This window comes from Salmo salar, chromosome ssa25 (genome assembly GCF_905237065.1).
Source record: "Salmo salar chromosome ssa25, Ssal_v3.1, whole genome shotgun sequence".
In the NCBI taxonomy this organism is placed as follows: Eukaryota; Metazoa; Chordata; class Actinopteri; order Salmoniformes; family Salmonidae; genus Salmo; species Salmo salar.
Genome location: NC_059466.1, coordinates 15,188,477 through 15,213,454, shown reverse-complemented (window position 1 = coordinate 15,213,454; position 24,978 = coordinate 15,188,477). Strand labels below are relative to the sequence as shown.

General features: G+C 42.8%; 2 protein-coding genes across 6 annotated transcripts; both read left to right on the top strand.

Annotated features, from left to right (window-relative positions):
- The first annotated feature begins 367 nt into the window (after positions 1-367).
- atp5g3 (ATP synthase, H+ transporting, mitochondrial F0 complex, subunit c-3) lies at positions 368-3,090 on the top strand. 2 transcript variants are annotated; one of them, XM_014172926.2, is made up of 5 exons: positions 368-438; positions 623-717; positions 1,707-1,781; positions 1,897-2,087; positions 2,216-2,802. In XM_014172926.2, the coding sequence occupies exons 2-5, from the start codon at positions 679-681 to the stop codon at positions 2,328-2,330; spliced, it is 420 nt and encodes a 139-aa protein (XP_014028401.1). In that variant the 5' UTR covers positions 368-438; positions 623-678; the 3' UTR covers positions 2,331-2,802. The 2 variants fall into 2 exon arrangements, with proteins under 2 accessions (XP_014028401.1, NP_001133183.1); NM_001139711.1 differs by lacking the exon at positions 368-438 and adding an exon at positions 455-516 and having other exon boundaries at positions 2,216-3,090.
- An 8-nt stretch (positions 3,091-3,098) lies between these two features.
- atf2 (activating transcription factor 2) lies at positions 3,099-20,534 on the top strand. Of its 4 annotated transcripts, none has more exons than XM_014173311.2 (12): positions 3,099-3,887; positions 4,673-4,742; positions 4,831-4,927; positions 5,022-5,140; positions 5,241-5,369; positions 6,129-6,307; positions 6,691-6,802; positions 7,894-7,980; positions 10,166-10,369; positions 10,617-10,814; positions 14,345-14,450; positions 18,575-20,534. In XM_014173311.2, exons 2-12 carry the CDS (start codon positions 4,695-4,697, stop codon positions 18,793-18,795), a joined length of 1,500 nt encoding a protein of 499 aa, XP_014028786.1. In that variant the 5' UTR covers positions 3,099-3,887; positions 4,673-4,694; the 3' UTR covers positions 18,796-20,534. The 4 variants fall into 4 exon arrangements, with proteins under 4 accessions (XP_014028786.1, XP_014028781.1, XP_014028783.1 ...); XM_014173306.2 differs by having other exon boundaries at positions 5,241-5,381; XM_014173308.2 differs by having other exon boundaries at positions 3,099-3,963; positions 5,241-5,381.
- Positions 20,535-24,978: the final 4,444 nt, after the last annotated feature.

Here is a 24,978-nt window from a genome sequence, read left to right as displayed (position 1 = left end):
CTGTCAATATCAACCATTCAATCATATTTTTGTCTAATGTTGATATTCTTTAAGCCAGACGTTCTGAAGAAAATAAGTTGATTCTTCCTCTGCTTGTTTGTGCTATTTCTTTAGAATGTATTGGTTTTGAGATAATATTGAAGACAATAGGCCTAACCTATTAAAAAGGGTATACATAAAAGTCCTACATACTGTACGTGTCATTCAGGGAGCTCTGATGGATTTCCATGGTCAATTATCTAGAAAAATCTTTGTCACTGAAAATTACTGTACAGGGGTTTTCATTCATGGTTTCTTTCGGTTTAATTCTAACGTTGAACTGGTTTAATAAAGTTATAGTGAAATGACCTTCCATTGTTCAAAAGCTTCATCCGGGAATCTATAAACACCGACATGCGCGTTCGCACTTCTCTACTGTGCTTCGACCTTCTGCAGTCGGTAAGAGGGATATGTTAGACATTGTCCATTGTAAATCCTGTTTCATCCTTCTTTAAAACAACACCTAGCACAATACAAGTGAGGGGTGCATGTTGTACGGATTATTGTGTGCATTGGACTGTCATTATTTTCAGCGTCGTGCATTTTAAAACCCATTGACCTTATATTTGTGTTGTCTTTGCAGAAAGACCCGGCTTCAATCAAATTTGACCGACCAGGTTAAAACAGACTAACTTGATAATGTACGCCTGTGCAAAGTTCGTCTCCACGCCGGCTCTGGTGAGTATTTTTATTTGTATGTTTTACTCAATCTGATTAAACCGATGTTTTATTACATCTGTACTCATATTCTCCATTGTATTCGTACGGGCCTGTTTTGAACTTGAATAGAGCTGCCTGACAAGGGTATTAGCTAGCTAATAAGCTAACGTTAGTTGCAATGAAATGCCATATCTCTCCAAGTTTTGCATGATATAAGTAGTTACTTTGATTAGGTGAGAGGCTCTTATTTTAGTTCCCTAACTAACGTTAGCGGTTTGTGCACTTCTGAGTCTAGACCCGGCCTAGGAGCTAGCTAGGTAGCCTGTTAGCTATAGCCTAGGTAGTTATGAATAAGGTCAACATGACACTTGGCTTTCTTCAGCACGCAAGTCTATCAGTAGCTACCTAACGCTAACTAGTGACATATTTTGTTGAGCTCTCGTATTCCCTATTGTGTGTGTTCGGGGATATTTGCCCAAGGTCATGTTTGGCCAGAAACATTGCAGGTTCAGGTGAAACCTAGCTACAACATGGTTAACAGGTTATAGCTAGTTTTACTAGTACGTTAACTGTTAAATGTATGACACTAGCTTGTGCTAAGTGCACTCAGCTGGTAAAAGGAGTGTTGTTTTTTTAGGCTTGTATCCAGTGGTGTTGAGGAAAGAATATTAAATTTATCCTGATTGAAAATGCATTTTGATGACTTAATGGGAATGCAGTTGTTGTAATTTGTTACTAGGTTATGCATGTCTTAGTACGGCTCTGACGTTTGACCACTTCAATGACAGTGGCTAGCTTTGTCAAGGTGCCTCCCACGGCCCATGGTGCACTTGTGCTGCCTTTGACAGAGGGGAAACATCCCTCGGGCCTCCACTTGTTGTACTTTGAACAGTTATGTTTGCACCTTAACATCTGTATTTTCTTTATTGCCTTCAAGATCACCTGTGTAGGCTCTCAGGCTAAATATTATTGCTTTTTTCACTGTTTTGTGCTTGTTCCTGGTGCAGGTCCGTGCTGGCTCCCGGGCTCTTTACAGACCCCTGTCTGCCTCTATGCTGTCCAGGCCTGAGGTCAATACAGAGGTGAAAAACATCTTCTTGTAGTGCAGGGCCTTATGCTCTTCCAAAGCTTGTCAATCCCTTTAATAGTTGTTGTTGGAGTTCTTTTCCCATCACTAAGGAGATGTTTGTTTTTCAGAGAAACGTAGCCCTCATGCCACAGAGCCCCTTCACCCAGGTAGCTCTCAGAGGCTTCCAGACCAGTGCTGTGAGCAGGGACATTGATACCGCTGCCAAATTCATTGGTGCTGGAGCCGCCACAGTCGGAGTGGCTGGGTCTGGTGCTGGAATTGGAACAGTGTTCGGCAGTCTCATCATTGGATATGCCAGGTAAGTCCACTGCTACAAGCTGAGTACTAGATCTGTGCTTGTCAATGTCAGCTTTTAGAAAAACTATGATTCAAACAGATTTAACATGAAATGGTCTGATAATGGTTTTGTCTTGTTCTGTTTTGCAGGAACCCATCATTGAAGCAGCAGCTCTTCTCCTACGCTATCCTGGGATTCGCCCTGTCTGAAGCCATGGGCCTATTCTGTTTGATGGTTGCTTTCTTAATCTTGTTTGCTATGTAAAAAAATCTGTCTATAGAAACTGTAATTACAGATGTGACTACATATTTTATCGTGGCTACCAAAATTGTTCCGTGTTGGTGTCATGGAAATGTACATTTTCAAGTCTGTCCAACACTCAAAATAACAAAAACATGTATTGTAAAAATGTAAGAAATTACATAATTAAAATGCATGTATTTGACTAGTTAACATATGGCAGTATGTTTTCTATGTAAGGAATCATGTTTCGCCACAATCAAGAAGACAACTAGCTTCTATTGAATATCAACATGGGATTATACAAAGGAACTGCTTAATGTAAATCAGTCTGGTGCATTTGCCATTTTCAGTGCATCATATGTTCGCTTCTGTGGGTCCACGTTGATGTTGGTTCAAGTGCAGGTCAATAGCATTCTGTAAGTAGGCAGCAAGTGGGCGCTTGCTCTTGTAAATGGCATTAAATAAATCTAGACCACAATTTGATTGTGCTAAATAGTGGTCAGTGGTCCAGATTATTTTGGACGTTCTCTGCATGAAAGTGTTTAGTCTGTCAAAAAGCCTGGAGATCATGACATGATTGCCCTAAACAACTATTACAGTTTGGTTCAAGCTAAGCTTGCATAAAGTTGGTTTATCCCTTAGTGATAGATTTTTAGAGCCTTTCAATGCGCCTAAGAACACTAGAGGTACATTGTCAAATTGGATGGGCCTGGAGGAAATTGGATCTGTAATGTATTTAACACGATGGTTACGTTCTCATAAAAATGCCATAAAAGATCACAAAGAAAATGTAAAAGGGATCTGCATGTATTTTCTGGAGATGGTCACCCTTCATACCCCAGCTCCCGGATGTCACATCCAGTTTAAGACACAGAAAACATTTAAAAACAGGATGGTACTACCTGAACTTGTACAGCAAGAATACACATTTTCAGTTTTTTTTATTTTTAGGTTTTACTATTTTGTGTGCTCTGAACAAGACCATGGTGTGTATACCTGCCTTCCAGTGGAGTTAATTTCTCCATCCTACAGATGGTAATACCATTCACTCGTCACCTGGCTTCCCCCACCCTTGGGGGTATGTAGGATGCTTCTTATCCCTTCTCTGTTCTGGTGGGCTCCACCTCCCACTGCTTTTGAGCAGCGTTGTAGTTTGTTCTACCAAAGAGAAGACCCTGCTCTCTTCACCTGTACTCCGTTATGGATTGTTCCCTTACTCAAGGACTTTATTCAAGATTGGATGCTGTAATATTCCGGACAATTTTGTCTGCTACTGTGCTTTTTTTTGTATTGGGGATGTGGCAATGTCCCAGCACATTTGTTGTATGCACCACATCTCTGTTGGCATTATAACAGCATCTCGTGACTAGCTTTGAAGGAAAATATATAATTTAAATAGTATATTGTAAATTGTATCGTGAACTGATTTCTCTGCACTTTTATATTGCTGGCGGTGGCAAAGACTACTTCTCTGTGGCTGTGGTGTGTAGGAAGTAAGTGACGTATACGGAAAATATGCTGCTCTCGCGAGACCTTTGTACAGACGTGGGATTTTGATATCAAGGGTTGAGCCCGTGGGTAAGTGTCTACAAACTGACAGTGATTGTACACGAAAATATCGCCCATGTAACGATTTCTTGGCATTCGTGGGGATGTAAGCTTGAATAAAAATTATTGGCCTGTGATAAATGCAGATCCTTTCTGTATTAGCAGTTATAAATAGAGCTAATATGGCGACGGTGATATGCTTGCAGATGCTACCCTGCCTAAATGGGCGGTGTGGATGGATAGGGCTTGGTAGCTTGATGATGGTGAGGGGCTGTGTAAACAAAACCACCCACATTGTTTTGTTAGCTCGTGCTGAATTTGTCAACATTTTAAATTGCAAGGTTTGTGTCTAATGTTGTGGCTAAATTGTTGCATTTCATCTGTTTGTCTTCAATATAAGGACAACGCTAGCTGAATAGTCTAGTCAGAAATGTTGTATTGTCAGTTTCATAATGGCTAGCTACTGCTGCTGTAGGTTACCCAACTAACGCTACCTAGCTAGCTAGTGATGCTGTAGCTATCTTGATAGTTAAATATACAGTTGTGTCATCTGTCATAATTCGAGTTTCCACTATTCATTTTGATAGATATTGCTGGTCATAGACAGAGGATATCTCTCACTCTTTCTTCTGACTCAGAGAAAGACCATGCATTTACAAGGGACAGTTGCCAACTTGCTATCAATAAGCTTTGTCCCCACACAAAGTCCTAAAGCAGATACAATATTTGACAGAGCCTTCTATATGGTGATGATCATTGATCTGGGACATTCTACTTACTACAGTGCAAATCATTACTTGTATTTTGCATTCCAGGGTATAAAAGGAATTCCTGAATATGAGTGATGACAAACCTTTCTTATGTACTGCTCCTGGGTGTGGTCAGGTATGTTTTTAAAGTCCATTTGGTTTGTCTTTGATGGTTATATATGAAAAGTGTTATCTGTAAATTATACATTTTCATCATTCCATAGCGATTTACAAACGAAGACCACTTGGCTGTCCACAAACACAAACATGAGATGACACTCAAGTTTGGTCCAGCAAGGGACAACAGTGTCATCGTTGCTGGTAAGCACTACAAGAGCCCACAATTAAATGACTAAATGTTAGTATTCATTCAAGTGGTATGAGAGAGAGAGAGAGACCCTGTCTTGTGTTGCAGACCAAACACCAACACCTACACGCTTTCTGAAGAACTGTGAGGAAGTGGGACTCTTCAATGAGCTTACCAGTCCATTTGAGCATGACTTCAAAAAAGCTGCTGAGGATGACCTCAAAAAGGTGAGTAGTTACTATTCAGTGATGCTATCAAAGCTAAGGCTCATTTGGTAGTACAGGTTGCTCCAGATCTGATCTGTTGATATTTGTTTCTGACATGCAGATGCCCTTGGATCTGTCACCTCTTGCCACACCAATGATCATACAAAATAAAATTGAGGACCACTCAGCTGTGGAGGCACATCGGGGCAGCCCTCTGCCCCATCCGGAATCTACAACAAGTGACGACAAAGTAAAGGATTTGGTATACTTCATACATTGATATCCTGGTGGATCAGTTGATATGTAGGGAAATTCTACATCTTTACTTTTGGACATGAACAACTATTGTCTCACCACTTGAACAGCCAGGGTTATATTCAACCCAAACAGTTTGATTTATTGTTGAAAAGGGTTCATTGAAGGTCGGACAATACCCTGATTGCTGAAAAAGCAATTGTATTTTCTACCATATAGACTAACTTTGCAGATGTGGTGTCATAATTGTGCTAATACAGTGTCCATGAACTCCAATGGATGGCTTATCAGAGATGTTGCTCAACAACATTGCAATAAGCTCAGAGTGAATTACCCTCAAATGACCACCCAATGTAACAGTTAAACTACTGTTTTGACTATTTTGCCATCTAAGGATAAGGTTTACCCTCATGCTCATTTGCAGCATCTTTTAATATTTTCATCATAGACTAAGAGCTCTTACTGGGATCACTGAAACACTGATTCCCTTCTGCAGTGCTTTGGTTGATAGTTTCACTGCTTCCCCAAAATAGTACACAGTAGTACCAGAACTGCAAAAAATTATTTGGATAAATAAATCCCTTTTATATTTTGTACATCAGATCCTTGTCTATTAGCAGTTATTAATCAATCCATCTTTTAATCTGTACTATAAGAATGACACACAACTAGGGCATTCATTCGTAGTTGAAATCTAGAGAAAGGTTGTCATTGAAGGTTTTAATGCAGCTAAGGTCTCGTATGGTGTTTTCAGGAGGTATCTTTGCAGCCGACCTCACTGCCAACCTCTACTATAGTCCATCCTGCATCCCTCCAAGTCCCAAATGTACTCCTAGCAACCTCAGACGCTAGTGTTGTTATACAGCAAGCTCTCCCATCGCCAACATCTAGCTCTGTAATTACCCAAGTCCCATCCTCTAATAGACCAATAGTGTAAGTAACTAAAACATGTTAATTATTTGATTTTTTTTGTATAACTTTTTTTTGGTGTGTTTTTGCTTAATTTGTTTTTTGTAATTATGTTTTGTGTCTTTTATAGTTTTGCATTTTGTGGTAAGATGGTTCATTGAAAAGTATGCTCTTTGGTTTGTTGTCAGTGACCAATACTGCTACCATATTGTATGAGTACAAATCCACAAAGTTCTGCTGTCCATTTTACGTTACCTTATGTTCCTTTGAGTGTCTGTTTTGTGTTTCTTTGTTGTAGTGTGAAGTGTATAACTTTCTTAAAGGAGAAATAATTTACGATGTAACATGACTAGATATTATTTTGCTGGTTGTTGTGTAACCCATAGTGTCTCCTCTCTCCCCTCCAGTCCAGTCTCTGGAACTTTTCCTGTACTCTTTCAGCTGCCTAATGGACAAACCATGCCCGTCGCAATCCCAGCAACCATCGCTTCTAGTGTACATATTCCAACCGCAATTCCTGTAAGTATCGCATGTCACGCTCAATGCTTTATGGAGTTCCAAGGTGTATTTTAAATGTATGGATTTAGTGTGCTGCACATTCGCTTAGGCCCATTTTAACTAGACCTAAATCCACGTTCCCGTGATTAGTTAATGCCATGTATTCAGCCCCTAGAACAGGCTCACTATTTACTACTTTGGCACTAGTGTCTTTGGCATACGTTGGACAGGCAGGGGATGATGGGGGAACTAATGGGCCTTAGAAGAGAGCAGCTGTATGTCACCTTGGCAAAGACAGTGAGTAGGCCAAACGGTTGTATGTTCCAGTCCAGGGTGCCTCACTGCCATTTGTCCTTGTACAATTTGAATCACCACACTTGACTTCTGGCAGACTGGATATGTTGCAATCAATTAATATGCCACCCCTGGATATTATGCTTCAGTGTCCGTTAAGGACATTAGCTAATCTAGCCATATCTTAGGCCCTATAGAAATCTCCCTGTCCCTAGTTCCCCCAGAGCGACGTGTGGCTGGTGACGATAGACAGACAGGGTCCCTGTCTTGTTCTCTCTGGCCCTGATTGTCTGTGTGGAACACTGAGCAGCAGATGATTATCTCCTGATGGCGGCGCAGCGGGGAAAAGACCTCCGTTCTCCCAGTCTGTGGGGAGCCACTGACGAGGAAAGGAAGAGATCCCACTGCTGGGTCTCCTCTCCCCTCCTCCCTTCATCCCCTTTCCTCTCCTCTCTCTCGTTTTCCATCCGTCTCGTTGTGCGGAGACGGTAGAGGAGACCCGGCTCTGGCCTTCCAGCTCGTCTCTCCCTCCATCCCTCTCCTGTGCTTAGCCCTTCTGTCCATATGCTTTCCACACAGGCAGGCAGGAGCTCATTAGCGTACATGGTGCATCTCCATGTGGCGCTGCCTCCACAAAATAACAGGCCATCCAGCCTAATGAGGCTGAGGTATGAGGAAAACTCTGAGCGTACGGCGCTGTGTGTGCGTATGTGTGTGTGTGTTTTGCACACATATTGGGAGGGGAGGGGGCTGCCTGCCTCTCACTGGGAGAGACTAATTCTCCTTGTGCTGGTCTCTGTGTGTGTCTGTGCTGTCAGCTTGTCAGACCCGTCACCGTAGTGCCTAACGTCCCTGGGATCCCTGGACCGCCCTCGCCTCAAGCCGTCCAATCAGAAGCTAAGCTGGTAATGTCTTTGTCTCATACACATCCCGTCAAGGGTTCTGTGCATATGTGCATGCCTGAAATTCCCCCAAACTATGTCAAATTGATCCACAAAGTAATTTTACATTTGGATTATGTACAATAGTAGTTCATGCCAATACTGTAGCTACTATGTCTGTACTGTAGTTCCTTACTTTAACCAGAAGAGGGAACTAGAAACAAGTGTTTTGCAATGATGTTAGCAGTTTGTATTTGATATAAATTGCCATTAAAGTTGAGTATGTGTTACAGATGCTAGTGAATGGTGTATGACCGTGACCTGGCTTAAAGAGATACTTTGGGATTTGGGCAATGACGCCCTTTATCTACTTCCCCAGAGTCTTGTGGATACCAGCATGTTAGTAGATACCCATAGACTTCCAGGCATTGCGCTAACGGTAGTTAGCATTGGCTCACAAAAAAACCTCTAACTTCCTTCAGACTAGACACAGAGACATGAAAAACGGTATCTATGAGTTCATCTGACTCAAAATACCCGAAGTATCCCTTTAATGCCTCAACCAGGGTGGATGAGCGGTGTCTCTAGCCTCTGGCCCTTTGTGTTAGTAGTGATGGTTGAAGGGCAGAGATATGGACCGTTGTTAGGTAGATCATTGGCACGGTGATGAAGCACGTATCACAGAACCTGTAAATGCTCACAGCACGCCGCACCTCTGAAAATTAACAGGTAAAGCTTTACAAGGAGGGCTGGGGGGGGGGGGACTTTAAGATGGGTGAGGGGTGGTTTATTGGGTTCGCGGGGCGCAGGGATGACAAACGCAGAGATAGCGTTGTGCTCAACACGCCGTCGCCGAGGCCAGCCGGAGGGGGGCTTCTGCCGAGAGCCAGCTGGGGGGCATCTTGGCATGGGCTCAGAGGCACATTAAGTCAGCCTCACCCTGCATGGAACCTTTTGTTCAGCAGAATCCTGGCTGACCTGCGAACCCCCCACCCCGGTGCCCCCCCCCTCCTTACCACCACCACACTCAGCTCATCAGCAAACACCTAATGAGCCCACGTCAAGAAAACAGCCCCCCGCCCAGCCAGCCCCCCACCCACCCTGCTCTCCGGGGGCGCGGAGACGGCGCTTTACAAGGACTGATGATGCTGCAAAGACCACAATAATGATAATTAACTTGCTGAATTTAGAAGATTATGCTGTTAATTAGTTGCAAAATAAAGATAAGTAATATAGCAGCAGATGGTTGAATAACACCCATGAGATGGAGGGTTATTACACTGATGAGGTTTCTGTGGCAGAAATGAAATATGAATCTGACTGGCTTCTCCCTCCTTCTATGGGCCATTCCAGGAGAATAATATCTTGTTTCTGCCAGAAGAGCTTCTGGAAGGGTATTACACGATAAACTAATTTGGTAGATAGATTGGTCTGGCAAAAGGTAGTTGTTAGAATAATGTGCTCCTCTGTTCTCCCATGTAAATGTATTCCCACTCACTTTGTTATGGGTTGAGATGGCTCATTCACCTTCAGCTTGTTTACTCACTGTTTGATGGTGGAGGATTTGGGCTTTAAATTACTGTCTGTCACCTTTATCGAGATGCAGGATGGGTGAAGTGTGTTGCGTAGATTTTCATGTAAAACATCAACAATTACAAATATGGATTTGGCATGCGATTAAATTCCCCAGTATGTCGTATGACTAGCTACATGTAGATTAGAAGGATGTAGTTGTATATCTATTTGTCTCTTTAACGCACTGTAGATGTCTGTGTTCCTGGTGACTTTGTTAGCTAGTTTTATGGCTTGTCTGACAGATGCCCAGGGACAGAGAAGGGGGTTGGGCGCTCTAGATGGGGGGGGGGGGGGGGGCACTATGGTGTGTTATAAACACACCCAAGAGGCAGAGCTTCCCCTGACAAGTTGACATCCCCAGCTCATCAGGGGAATAGGATATTGGCCGTGACAGCTATTAGATTTCCTATGTAACATTACTGGAGGAAGTCTTTGTTTTGATGTCTAATTTCCCATCATACAGAATATAGTGTTTTGGTTTCGTCTTTTGCAACTCCTTGTTTTGTTTTTTTGTATCTCAATGGTCTACTTCAAGACTATGTTCATGACTTTCAACTCAAAACGGAACATCCCTACATTGCAGAGAGGTGTTGTCTCGTGGCTCATGTGCTCTTGTGTTGTTTTCTTCCTCTAGAAGCTGAAGGCAGTACTAAGCCAGCAGCTCCCTCAGGTAACCAATGGAGATTCTGGTGATGTCCAGAGCAGTGCTGTGACCCACACTGCAGCCCCGGCCGTGGCCCCTTCCCCATCTCTGTCTCCTGGCCCTTCCCCGGCCCCGCCTGAGGAGCCCTGCCCCCAGACCCTCCAGCAGCCTGCCACCTCCACCACTGAGACGCCTGTGAGTACACTACCACAACTGGCCACCAGAGGGCGCTATGCTTAAATTAGGCTATTCCACAACTAGCCATTGAAGTACCTTTTTTTTAAGGGTATTAATATATTAATTTTGTATTACCCACTCAATAACTAGTGATTATGATGAACATTACATTAGCCATGCGATACATGTGAATAGCCTATGTGTTATAGAGCTTGATAGGTTGGTTCTGATGAATTTGTGCCGCGCATTCTGTTCTCCATGCCAGGCGTCTAAGGTGCACCCTGCCCAGCACACAGGGGGCCGGCGGCGCAGAGCCACCAGCGAGGACCCGGACGAGAAGAGGCGCAAGTTCCTGGAACGCAACCGAGCGGCGGCGTCCCGCTGCAGACAGAAGAGGAAGGTCTGGGTGTCTTCGCTGGAGAAGAAGGCTGAGGACCTCAACTCTATGAACGGACAACTACAGGTATATGCAGACCTTGGCTCAGTCTAACATATAGTAACTGCTTATTGCATCAGGTATGAGGGATTCTACTGTGTACGTGTGTGTGTGCATTTTCTTTTTCCCCTTGTGCGGTGATGAAGTCATTAAAGCCTATTACGAGGAGTTGCGGTGTGACAGCGGGCGGCGTGCGAGCCCCCCCATTCTCCGATACATCCCTGTCAATAAAGCTGTATCCTCCAGATGTCAGCCGCACACAAGCGTGTCCTCGCTTCTGTCTCAGCAGTTTACTGGATGGCCTCTAAAATCTCTCAGGGAAAGGTGTCTTTTTGAACCTTCATTTTGCAGAAAGCAATTAGGATCTGACGCTGACAAGTTCTCTACAGTTCATGTGACTGTTGTCTCTGTTGATAAGTGTGATCCGGGGTGCGGCACATCGGCGTTCCACACAATTAAATGAGATGTGCTGTTTTATTTGCTTGCTGTCTTCTTTGTCCATGGAGGAAAAGTAAGACATGGGGGGGGGGGAATTAAATGGAGGGGGGGGTTGTGATGAATTTCTGTTACAATATCTGATTGTCACCCTTGATGGTTATCGGTGTACGTGCTAAGCGTTAAATGAACGCAAGCAGATGAAGGTGGAGGAACGGAGAGGGGGATTGAGGAAGGATGGGGTCGCAGAGAGCACCACTGTTAACTATGAGGAACGGAAGAAGTCGCGGGGCGAAAATTGAATGTCACAGAATGAAAGTGTTCTTTTATATGAAGGCATTAATCAGCGGTGCGGTTTTAGTTCTAACTCCCGTGCTGACACATTGGCCCAGCTGATCAGCGGAGTGGGCCCTAATGATGCACGATTACTATAACATCATCCTTAACGGGCTTTTTTAATGAGGTGTCAGAACAGGCAGCAACCCACAGGGCTCCCGGCCTCCGAGTCAGGAAGGAAAGGACCATTTGCTCCCATTCTATTAAATCACAAACTTAGAAACAAGTTAAACTTCTTCAGGCCGCCATGCTTTATCCTACTGTATGACAACATGATGCATATTAATTGGATAAGGAATGCAGCCATTTATGGGTTTTTCCCGGGTTTAACATCCTGGTTGTAATAGTGCACCTCATCAGACCTGGGTGTTTAGCTGTTCCACCAATGCCGTAGTAACAATAACAAGCAGTCTGGTTGTGTAATCCATACTAGGCTAGATTCCTCCACATCATACCAACAAACCTGTGTCTTTATGGTATTCGGAATACGGTAGGTAGTTTAATCAAAGTAGTCGCTAAACACTGCCTGTTGGGGCCACCCAACATCTATCAATACCATAACATCTATTCCCTGTAGCCATGCTAAAATCTCTCTCTCTGTGGGCTGCACCTGCACTGGAGGGCTGATCCAAACCAGTGGTTCCCAAACTTTTTATAGTCCCGTACCCCTTCAAGCATTCAACCTCCAGCTGCGTAACCCCTCTAGCACCAGGGTCAGCGCACTCTCAAATGTTTTTTTTTTTTACCGTCATTGTAAGCCTGCCACACACACTATACGATACATTTATTAAACATAAGAGTGAGTGTAAGTTTTTGTCACAAACCCGGCTCGTGGGAGGTGACAAAGAGCTCTTATAAGAACAGGGAACATATTATAATAATAATAATAATCAACAGGGAATACCTGGAGGAAGAGGTGGAGAGGATGAGCGCCTTCACAAAGCCGCAGTGGGAACTAGGTTGTTTATCTGTAATGAGAGATGGCTGCGTAGTGAGCGTGGTGTGGTAGAGATGTGTAAGGGCTCTTACCAGCTGTTAAAATCTGTCTCACATTATGTGAATCCATAATCTGGATTCACATAAATTGGCCGCTTTTAGACAAATAGATTAAGCAGCCATAGTCCTTTTTTTTTTTTTTAAAGGAGAACAGAAAGAGTCTAAATCTGCCATAGGGTGTTCTGTGGGCCCCCGGCTGCTCTAATTCCAGTGAAAGTCACCTTCAGCGTAATGTGGCCTCTCTTTACTGCATGCAGAATCCCCAGCTCCCATGGGGACTGTAATGACACGGGAGTGTAAATCTCAGCAGAATCCACAAAGTTGTGCTGACAATCGGAAGAGCTCACCTCTGACAAATGTGTTGGTCGGGTGCCAGTAAAGAGCCGTAATTATAGCGCAAGGAGCAACATAATTGAAAAAGTGCATCATACTTTATTCACCTTGCCATCCATTATCCAGTTAGCTACCTTTCCCTGTGTCTGTTCTTCTTCATGGGATTGGTGGGGGTGGGAATGAGTATTTCTGCAGTAATGTAATGGTCATATAGGCCTCTCATACAGACAGACAAGGAGAGAGAAATGACTTGTGGTTATCCCTTTGTAAGGATAAAATAAAATCAGAATGGTTTTGGGTACTGAGAAAATAGTAGCTAAAGTCTCCTCACTGCCTGGCTGTTTTCAGAACTGTGGAATGTGTGTATCCTGGATGTTTTCAGAGCTGTGGAATGTGTGTATCCTGGCTGTTTTCAGAACTGGGGAATGTGTGTATCCTGGATGTTTTCAGAAATGGGGAATGTGTGTATCCTGGATGTTTTCAGAACTGGGGAATGTGTGTATCCTGGATGTTTTCAGAACTGGGGAATGTGTGTATCCTGGATGTTTTCAGAACTGGGGAATGTGTGTATCCTGGATGTTTTCAGAACTGGGGAATGTGTGTATCCTGGATGTTTTCAGAACTGGGGAATGTGTGTATCCTGGATGTTTTCAGAACTGGGGAATGTGTGTATCCTGGATGTTTTCAGAACTGGGGAATGTGTGTATCCTGGATGTTTTCAGAACTGGGGAATGTGTGTATCCTGGATGTTTTCAGAACTGTGGAATGTGTGTATCCTGGATGTTTTCAGAACTGGGGAATGTGTGTATCCTGGATGTTTTCAGAACTGGGGAATGTGTGTATCCTGGATGTTTTCAGAACTGGGGAATGTGTGTATCCTGGATGTTTTCAGAACTGGGGAATGTGTGTATCCTGGATGTTTTCAGAACTGGGGAATGTGTGTATCCTGGATGTTTTCAGAACTGGGGAATGTGTGTATCCTGGATGTTTTCAGAACTGGGGAATGTGTGTATCCTGGATGTTTTCAGAACTGGGGAATGTGTGTATCCTGGATGTTTTCAGAACTGGGGAATGTGTGTATCCTGGATTTTTTCAGAACTGTGGAATGTGTGTATCCTGGATTTTTTCAGAACTAGGGAATGTGTGTATCCTGGATGTTTTCAGAACTGGGGAATGTGTGTATGCTGGCTGTTGTGATGTGAACAAAGATTTATCCAGCACTTCACAGCCCCTCATCGAGACAGTCGTTGATGGCTGATGGTTTGACAGGTCATGCTCCTCATGGGATGGTGAAGGTTTAGCCTAAATATAGTATGTTTCAATCAGAGATGCATACAATGCATACAATACACATGGTTATCAGACTCGGGTATCTGTTTGAAAGTATGTGGCAGTCAGTCAAGTCGCCATTTTGTGTTTTGAGTGTGTGTTTTGTCTGTTTCCCTCCTCTCTGGCAGAGTGAAGTCACCCTGCTGAGAAATGAAGTGGCTCGGCTGAAGCAGCTTCTTCTGGCTCATAAAGATTGCCCTGTAACCGCCATGCAGAAGAAATCTGCCTATCACAGTGAGTTATGTTCCATTATCCTCAGCCCCAGGCCGCACTGCAAATGCATCCAAAACGAGCCCTGCTAACCTCTCGCCAGAGGGACACGTCTCGCTCATCGCCTAGCCCCGACATCTCCAGAGCTATGGACACATTAGGCCATTTTCTGTTTTTGGAAAAACTTCAGAGAAGTTTGTCTATTCATATGCCTTTTTTGTCTCCTGCAAGTCATCTGTTTTGAGCTGTCATTTCAAGTCATATTGTTTTAAATGTGCTTCACCTGTGCCATTATGGAAGCCTAAATGAAGAATAAAGGCATCAGTCTTTAGCTTTTTATTCTTTAATGATGCCTTTTGAAATGTGCAAATCTGTGCATAGTGTCTGCCTTATGCAGCCTCTTAGTTTCAATTTGCTGTTGTCAGTAGAACGGCTGTCTGGGAGGCGATGGTTGACTCACTTTGCCCAGAAGTGCCTGTTCCTCAGGTGCTCGTTGTAAAACTTAATGGCTGCCAGGTTTCGCCAGTCACTGTGTAAGCACTTTTGTAAGAACAGGCTATAGTTTTTAATTTCCACCATTTCAGCCCCCTTTGCCTCTCTAGATTTTTGTCAGCTCAGCTTTGTGCTCATAACTCACCATCTCTCTTTAGATGGGCCGATATGCAGAACGTGTACGCATAGCCACGTCTCGGCAGTGCTCAGGAGTCCGCCGCTGACTTGTATTGACAATGATTGCCTCCAAAATGAGTCCATTATAGCGGAGAGCTTGACAAGACTGCGGCGCTTTCTCGATGAGAGGTGCCGCGGTCACCGAGCGCCACTGTTCATTCCACATCCCTATTGTTAACCATAGCGCTGTCGCTGACACGCCTCATGCATTATAGGACTGATGACTCCCAGGCTATATTGGCCTGTCACCGACTGTGCTCATTTGGTTGTCTGGATTGTTTTGACTACCATTTGCAGATGAATTGGGTCATCTTTCTTACATATTGTTGAGGATTCTTCCCATCTTAGACCTCAGCGAAGGCTGATCGCTCGCAGCTAGTTGATACCATGGAGAAATATAGCCTCATCTTGTGATACCATCACTTTACGGAAGCATTCTGTTGTTGAAAGGTGAGGTTGAGTGAGATGATACAAGCCTCTACCGTACTATATTATAGGTCGTTATCAATAAAACGTTACGATAGCGTTCGAGTTGGCTGCTGGGGGCAAGGAGTCTCCCCAGCTCTGCTAAAACCGTTTTCAATGGATTGTTAAATACATTTTATAACTAACTATTTGATTTTTATATCGCCTCCTTGAAGAGCATAGTCAAAACTACACATTTCCGATTATTCCACATTTTAGCTCTATCATCAGAGTTTTACAGCAATCAGTAAACCATCAATTGATCAAGTATTTTCATATACTGTACGTGAGGGAAGCCAGATCCTAGCTATAAAGCAAACAACGTGTCATTTAGCTGGCGTCATCAGATATTAGGCTTTTGGAAAGAGCTTGACATCGTTCTGGGAAAGTTGTCAGTCGGACTACTGTCATCACCGCTATAGATGGCAAGCAAATCGAACAATAATTAGATGTAGCCATTTAGTTTATCCTCTGAAAGTGAACTTAACTAGCCATGTTGATGTGATATGTTATTAGCTAGCCATCCAATTTCACGTGGTCCATCAATCAATGTAGCCTATCATGTCTGTCAGCAGCAATCGTGATTAAACACTATTTAAAAACATTAAATAATGGGATAATGTTAGCTAACTTCACTGGGTGAGCCTACATTGAAGAAAAAAGTACATTAGGTCTACTTACCACAATGTTTAGCCAACTGTACAAAGTTTCTACCGGTAGCTGGCAAGGTAACATTAGCAGCTAACAGTAACGTTACATCGGCAATACGCCAGTAGTGGAAAAAGTACCCAATTGTCAGTAAAGATACCCTAATAAAATGACTCAAGTAAAAGTCAGTCACCCAGTAAAATATTACTTGAGTAAAAGTATTTGGTTTTAAATATACTTAAGTGTCAAAAGTCAATTTAATTGTTAAAATATACTTATCTATCAAAAGTATAAATTATTTGAAGTTCCTTACATTAAGCAAACTAGACTTTTTAAATACATTTTTACGGTTAGCCAGGGGCACACGTCAACATTCAGACATAATTTACAAAGAAGCATGTGTGTTTGCTGAGTCTGCCAGATCAGAAGCAGTAGGGATAACCAGGGATGTCTTCTTGATAAGTGTGTGAATGGACCAATTTCCTGTCCTCCTAAGCATTCAAAATGTAACGAGTACTTTTGGGTGTCAGGGAAAATGTATGGTACATTATTTTCTTTAGCAATGTAGTGAAGTAAAAGTTGTCAAAATATAAATAGTAAACTACAGATACGACTTAAGTAAAATTACTTTAAAGTACTACTTAAGTACTTTACACCACTGCAATGTGCCCTTCTGCTGCTTGACAGGCAGATCCCACGTACGATGGGAAATTAAGCTAAACCATTCATATTTGTCAGGTATAGTTCACTTTTAGTTTATATCACTCAGATATCCAAGTAATGGTGGCTACCCTCACGTATCTGAAATTACATGGTCAGTTGATGTTTACTGATCATGAAAAGCATGAGCTAAATGTGCACTATTGTTTTGTATGGAATAATCGAAAATGTGAAATTCTGACTACGCTTTTCAAGGGGCGATGATATTACAATCAAATAGTTAACATTTATTTATCAATCTCTTGAAAACGGCTCTGTTGTCAATGGTTTTAGCGGAGCTTCGGGTCTCCTTGCCCCCCAGCAGACAAATCGAACGCTTTGCACCTTATTGTGACGTTTTATTCATAACGACCCATACTGTCAATACTGTGACAACATAAGGCAGATCATGTAAGTATTCCATCATGGTGTTGCCTCAGCACAGAGGTCTTTTCAGCTACTCTGTGTTTTCTCCCAGTCCTTACAGTCCCCCCAATACCAGTGGTCCCCCAGGCCCCCAGCATCCTCCATCCCTGTCTGGTAACATGTTTCCTCATCCAGCCCAGGCACACTGCTACAGCAGGTGGGAGGATATTACCCAGCCTGCCCTACAAACAAGCCAGACCATGCTTCCTCTTGGCACACCGAGCTGTCCATCTGCTTATGGTGAAGGCTGCTCTGGGTAGCTAGTAAAGCTGCATATGATAATATATCAGCAGTCTACTCTCGCCTTCCGCTCCTGTGCTTAATGCCATTAGGAGTAATAATACACACTGGAATATGGAACAAAAAGGCTGATTTACAAGGGGATCGACCTTATGCAGGGAGAAATGGCAGAGCGATTTACGGTGCTTTGACATTCACCTGCACTAAATCATCTGATCAAAGCCTGATCAATACGAATGCGAAGGGAGCCCCCCACACACACAGGGCCTTTTAAATGCAATTTTATTGCAAACTCTTATTATAGAGTCTGTGTCTCACATTCTCAAATACCAAGCCCAATCGTTAATTACTTAGTGCCATTTCAACTGACTTCATATCATTAGCTATATTAATTATCATAGTGGTCCTCCTCATTCCTTTGAGTCGGAGCATGAGAGAGGATTTTTTTCCATCAGGATCCAATTAATTCAATGCAACTGCCTAACAGCTGGTGGCATTTCGACTCCAAGTCTTGCATACTCTCCAGTGTGAGCGTCATTAAAATCAGGTGCTGTAATCATCTGTCGCTGCAGTAGTTGGCAAGGTAGCAAAAAACAAATGAGAACGCAGTGAGGAGTGGGAAACACTGCCACATGCCCCAGAATGTAATGTCCCCTTATGATGTTGGTTTAAATTGACATTGTAACTGAACTTTAATTAAGAGCAGAAAAAACAGTAAGTAGTATTAACAAAATGTCCTAGGATATACATATTAGTCCTAAATAGATTGGCCAACAGAGGCTACTCCTGATCCTATTTTGGAATATGATCATAGTGCAATGAATATAGGCTGCATTTTGTTGAAGTGAGTCGTCTACTTTAACAAGCACCTTTGCGGCAATAATGTACTGTATAAAATAGGTGATGATCAAACCATAAAGCCGTAACAGGCTTTTTTTTTTTACTGTGTGTGTGTGTGTGTGTGTGTGTGTGTGTGTGTGTGTGTGTGTGTGTGTTTGCAGCATCTGAGAAGGAAGACAGCTGTGAGGAGATGTCAGTCCCAGGCAGCCCCCAGAACGAGGCCATCCAGCACAGCTCCGTTAGCACCTCCAACGGAGTCAGCTCCTCCTCCATGACCCCTGCTGCCTCCGCCCCTGCCACAGCAGACCAGAGCACAGAGGATGGCCAGGCACAGCGGGGCGCTGCCCTGTCCACCATCCAGACTCAGCCCTCAGGAAGCTGATCAGCCCCACCGCACCGCAGGCAGTGGCCCAGCCTCACTGCTGCCTCTGTAGGGGAAAGGAACTCTCACTCAGCTTCGGTTTGGACTATACTGTCTTTGCTCATTGTTTGGTTTCTGTTTCTTTCGATTTTCTTGGAATGCAATGTAATGGTTTGTTGGAAATTGGTAAAGATGCAAAAGAAGGCCCTTTACGAATGGTTTGAAGATTGAAATGATTGTCTTATTTCCACCTTGTTTTCTAGTCATTTGATTGATTTATTGACTGTGTACACATGTCCTTTTTGTTTTGGACCTCTGTGAACTTTGAAGTTGTAATGATTTGAATCAGTGCATTGTCAATGAGACCTTACCAAAGTGTGTTGTGGCTCACTTGGAATGTATTTGTTTTTTAATGGCCTTTTATATCTTTATTTTATGGTGAGAAGACGTAAGGAGCAGACACTTTAATTGTTTTGCCTTTTTCATTTTGCACATAACAGATGAAGGGTTTAACTTTTTTAGTGTTTTTGATTGTTCCAATAAGATGTACTGGCAGCTTTCTAAGGTAGATTTTAATACCTGTCTCATTACAAAACTTCAACGGTTAAATCAGATTTTAACTGACAACGTTTATGTGAGTGATTTAGTTTGGCTACGTCTGCCGGTAGCATGTGGTTTAAATGTTCAGAGTTGCCTGCACTTGTAAAATAGGAGCTTGGGTCGAATTCTATGTGCGTTCTTTGACCAACATTCCATTTGTAGTTTGATTGTTTCATGAACCAGTGATTGTAGGATTGCAGTACATCTTACATTACATAAACATGTTGACTCGACCATGTGCCATTCATTTTATGACACAGACTGATTTGTCATTAGAATTATGAGTGTTTCCATGTACATCATTTGTTGGTATAGGAGATCTGTTTCTTCTGAATAATGTTTCTGCTTACTAAGTGACTTGTCCATTGCTTTGATGTTTGACTCTGAACACTTGAGGAAATATTCAAGTTACTTAAGAATATGACCTTTTTAGGAAACAATGTAAATAACATCATTACTGATACATTGTGATTTTTTTCCAGATGTCATACTTTTTAAAATCATGTATTAGAGTCCTAATAAGTTTTATTTCTATTAAAGAAATAACTTGAGGAACCTTTACTGGCCTCCAACCTAAAACGAAGGCTCTGTTTGCCTTGCGTAGTACAGTAACTTTGAAAACACTAATAGAATCACATACTGCTGCGCCAGAAACTTAATGAGGAATCAATGATATATGTGTATGTTGATCTTATACTGCTTTTAAGGCTAGTGACATTTTAGCAAATAGTTGTAGTTTGCAAATCATACAATTATTTCGTATCAAATTGCCTTTTCTCTTTAAATGTATTGGCTTACTACTGTGTAGTTTAACGAGACACACCTGCATTTTGTTTCAGATATCATTTGTTCCTTTTTATTTAACAGGTTTTTTGTACTGTCACTTATGTGCTCTCAGCATGATTTCAATAATTCTCTGAGAGAATTAAACTGATATTTAATAATGTCTCAGTCAAGTAAGTAACATTGAACATGTTTCACCTTGAGTTATAACTAGCTGGTCTTAAGTTTATGAAAGGTTTTGTAAATTATTTTACCCCGGCTTAACTGCTTAAAAGGGGTGTGATATTGTGTTGACAGTAAACTTGTAACTTGTGAAAGTTATGTATAAAGTACAGTATCCTAAATAAGACGTAATAAATCTTATCTCTTTAAATCCATTTTTGCCTCCTGGATTTTTATTTTATTATCTGTTGAGGCAACCAAAGAGCTGGCATAAGAGGCAGAAAAGGGCATGTGGCTGAGGATGAAGGAAATTAGTAGGGGAATAAAGAGCTAACATCTAAAGGAAGGCCAGTTGTAAGGGTGTGGCAGGGAGTCTCTGCCACTGCTCCGCCACCAGAAAATGTACCGGCACAATGAGAAGAACATTGAGGAGTTTTGGCCCCTGGCCCGATGACCATGTAGCTCCTTGTCTACTGGCACCGTTGGAGATGTGACAGGCAGAGATGTCAAGCAGGTAACCATGGATATACACTATATATACAAAAGTATGTGGACACCCCTTCAAATGAGTGGATTCTGCTATTTCAGCCACATCTGTTGCTGACAGGTGTATAACATTGAGCACACAGCCACGCAATCTCCATAGACAAACATTGACAGTAGAATGGCCTTACTGAAGAGCTCAGTGACTTTCAACATGGCACCGTCATAGGATGCCACCTTGCCAACCAGTCAGTTTGTCAAATTTCTGCCCTGCTTATTTTTAAGTGGAAACGTCTAGGAGCAACAATGGCTCAGCTGTGAAGTGGTAGGCCACACAAGCTCACAGAACGGGACCACCGAGTGTTGAAGTGTGTAGCGCATAAAACGTGTCTGTCCTCGGTTGCAACACTCACTACCGAGTTCCAAACTGCCTCTGGAAGCAACGTCAGCACAAGAACTGTTAGTCGGGAGTTTCATGAAATGGGTTTCCATGGCCGAGCAACCTCACACAAGCCTAAGATCACCATGCGCAATGCCAAGCATCAGCTGGAGTGATGTAAAGTTCACCGCCATTGGACTCTAGAGCAGTGGAAACACGTTCTCTGGAGTGATGAATCACGCTTCACCATCTGGCAGTCCGGCCCTGGGTTTGGCGGATGCCAGAAGAGCACTACCTACCCTAATGCATAGTGCAAACTGTAAAGTTTGGTGGAGGAGGAATAATGATCTGAGGCTGTTTTTCATAATTCGGGCTAGGTTCCTTAGTTCCAGTGAAGTGAAATCTTAACACTACAGCATACAATGACATTCTAGACGATTCGGTGCTTCCAACTTTGTGGCAACAGTTTGGGGAAGGCCCTTTCCTGTTTCAGCATGACAATGTCCCCGTGCCCAAACAAGGTCCATACAGAAATGGTCTGTTGAGATCGCTGTGGAAGAACTTGACTGGCCTGCACAGAGCCCTGACCTCAACCCCATCGAACATCTTTGGGATGAATTGGAACGCAGACTGTGAGCCAGGCATAATCACCCAACATCAATGCCCAACCTCACTAATGCTCTTGTGGCTGAATGGAAGCAAGACCCCACAGCAATGTTCCAACATCTAGTGGAAAGTCTTCCCAGAAGAGTGGAAGCTTTTATTGCAGTAAAGGGGGACCAACTCCATATTAATGCCCATGATTTTGGAATGAGATGTTCAACCAGACGGTGTCCATATACTTTTGGTCATGTAGTGTATCTGCATAAAGCATGTGGGGTATAACCAGTTGTGCAGACTAGATAGTTGCTTCTTTCTGACTCAAAACATGCTTTGTTTGGACCATTTCACCATTTAATGATTTGTTTCTTTATTGTACTTAAAGATGGAATCCGACGCCGCTGGTCACCCTACCACCATTGTTCTTGTTGCCGAGCTGAGTAGCGTTGCGCAGCATGGTAAAGACATGTTGCAGTACATATTGCGCTCTTCTATCGCATGTGCAATGATGTCCGAGGGGAAAAACAGTGTCCGCTGCTGACTGAGACGAGTCTGTGCAAGTTTATTGTGGTGTCTTCTGCCACCTGGTGGATATTGTGCAATGAGTTTTGGTGTGGGTCAGTGAGCACAGAAAGACCTACAACAACCCCCCTCAAGACTCAGCAAACATTCAGTGAAAGATGAGTTTCAATGACAAATATAACAGATAATTCAATGCTTTGATAGATCAATTTGACATACAGTATGTAATAAACATATAATAATATGATCATGAAGGGTAATGGCCACCCGAGTACGGTAACATGTAGATAGATATATGTTTAGTGTGCAGATGGCAGCTCTATGGCATCAAGCTCGGATAAGTGCCAGTGTGGGAACTGTTCGTTTGAATGCCAGAGTTATGATAAGACATTGGAATCCCAGCACGCATAGCACAGGAGATACTTCTGTTCTGAGAGAACATCAGCAGAGTACTGCTTCAGTGTTTCCTCAGTGTGAAGGCTCTATATCCCAAAGAGAATTAGGACAACAATAATAACCAGGGTATTGGTAGCACTAAAGTACAATATTATAGTGTGAGGCTCAGGCCCTGATAACTCGTCAGCATCTGTGATGATACCAAGACAGAGATCACGCGAGGCTACATGGCAGACTCGCTCACGAGCGACACTGAGGGCTGTAGGTCACCGAGGTTACAAACTGTGCCCTGTTTGACATTGATGAACCTATTGAACTTAGCTGTTGTATCAAACTGGTCGTATATTACCCTAAAGTACGCATTTTGTCTGTCAGCTTTCGCCGACCTCCATTCAATGACAGCAGGGCTGAAGATGACTATCCGTGCTGAAATGTTGATGATCACCTGATTGTAGGTGCATGCATCATCGACTGTAATTTCCACAGGGGACACTTTGGTCGGAGTTGTGGTTTGCACTGATATTGATTGGATTGTTCTGTTTCTAAGGGGATTCCAGCTGCTGTTTGATTTGGCTATTACTGTAACTCTGAAACATCACGCTTGTTTGCATTTTTGATGATCACCACAGGAGTAGCAGTCTTGTGTGTCTGTATTTCCTCAATGTTTAGCTCTGACAGCCATGTGTTGCTGGCAAAGGCGATTGCTCCGGAATTGACATGGGGGAGTGCATCACTGCACATGCTGTTGTTGCTCTGGATCAATGCACTGCTTATGGCACCCAGGTACTGCCCTCTCGGAGGTTCAGGTTGAGAGCACCTCACAGAAACACTGAGACGTCTGTTGCTGCTCTTCTCAAGCCATCTTTTTAGGTAAAGTATTCTGCAGTCGCAGTCCCATGGGTTGTCATCCAGACTGAAATATGACAGCTGAAGGCGGCTTTCCAATGCCTTTGGACTTAAGTGCGAGAGTATGTTGCGGTTCAGTTTCAGAACCCTTAGATGTGTTAAACCCACAAAAGCAGAATCCTCAATCGTGGAGATTAAATTGTCACTGAGGTCAATCTCCCTGATGTGAGTACAGAGACTGAACACATGCTTCCCGATCTTCAAGATATGATTTCCATTCAGCCTCAGGGCTTCCAGTTTTGATAACTTGTTGAAAGCGCCTGGGTCAATCTCAGAAAGCATGTTATGCTCAAAGACAGTGCCTTTAATTCCCACCAGGGATTTGAAGTGTGTGTGTTTGATTTGCATGATGGAATTATCATTCAGCAGGAGAGCTGACAGTCATGAAAGAGGTTTAAAAACACTGCCTGGAAACCATGACAAATTGTTTCCAGAGAGATCCAGCTCATGTCAACGTCCAAGTCCTTTAAATATATTTCTCGACATTGACGCGATTTGATTATTTTCAAGGTATAAGGTCTCCAGCGATCTTAAACCAACAAAGAGCCCTCGATGCAGGACTGTAAGGGCATTGCCACTGATCCTCAGCCTTGTTAGATGAATTCATCCATCAACTGTACCCTGTTTAACATCACACTCTTGGTTGCCATGTAAATCCAAAGAGAGTAAACTTGTCACTCCTGAAAAGGTCTGTCTCTCAAGTGAAGAGATCTTGTTATTTTCCAGATTAAGCTCTGTCAGACCACTCAGAGAATAGAATGATCCACAGTGAATGGAAGATATTGAATTGGATCCCAGGTCCAAACTGGTCAGATTTGGGTAGTGTAGAAAAGCCTTAGGTTCAACTGTGTTGATGGAGTTCCTTGTCAAACTCAGACGTTTTGCAAATGAGTTCCAACCATGAACCAGTGGGATGATGGGAATTCCTCTATCTGAGCAAACTATTTCTTCATTGTGACATTTACAGAATGAAGGACACAGTGTAGATAATGCTGTGTGTAGGAAAAATGCCCAACCTTTAAAAAAATATATCCTCAACATTTTCAGGGTCCTTAGAAAAATCGTATGATGATACTCTGACGTTGTCCAAAGCCAATGAGAAAACTCCCTTTGCCCATCTCCTTAAAAACAGGGAAAGACAGTGAATAAGGCATTTCCTGTTGTTCATTCCTTCTATTTTTTGTGTCCCTCTAAACAAACATATGCCCCGAGATAAATACTGTACAAGGTATAATTATTTTAATTGTTATGCACAACCCATTTCCCCAATGTTCACGTTTTCCTACAAGCAACCTATTTCCCTGATTGAATGCTGAATGAAAACAAATGAAATACTACTATTCATGCACAGATACTAGTTGTCATGTCAGCAA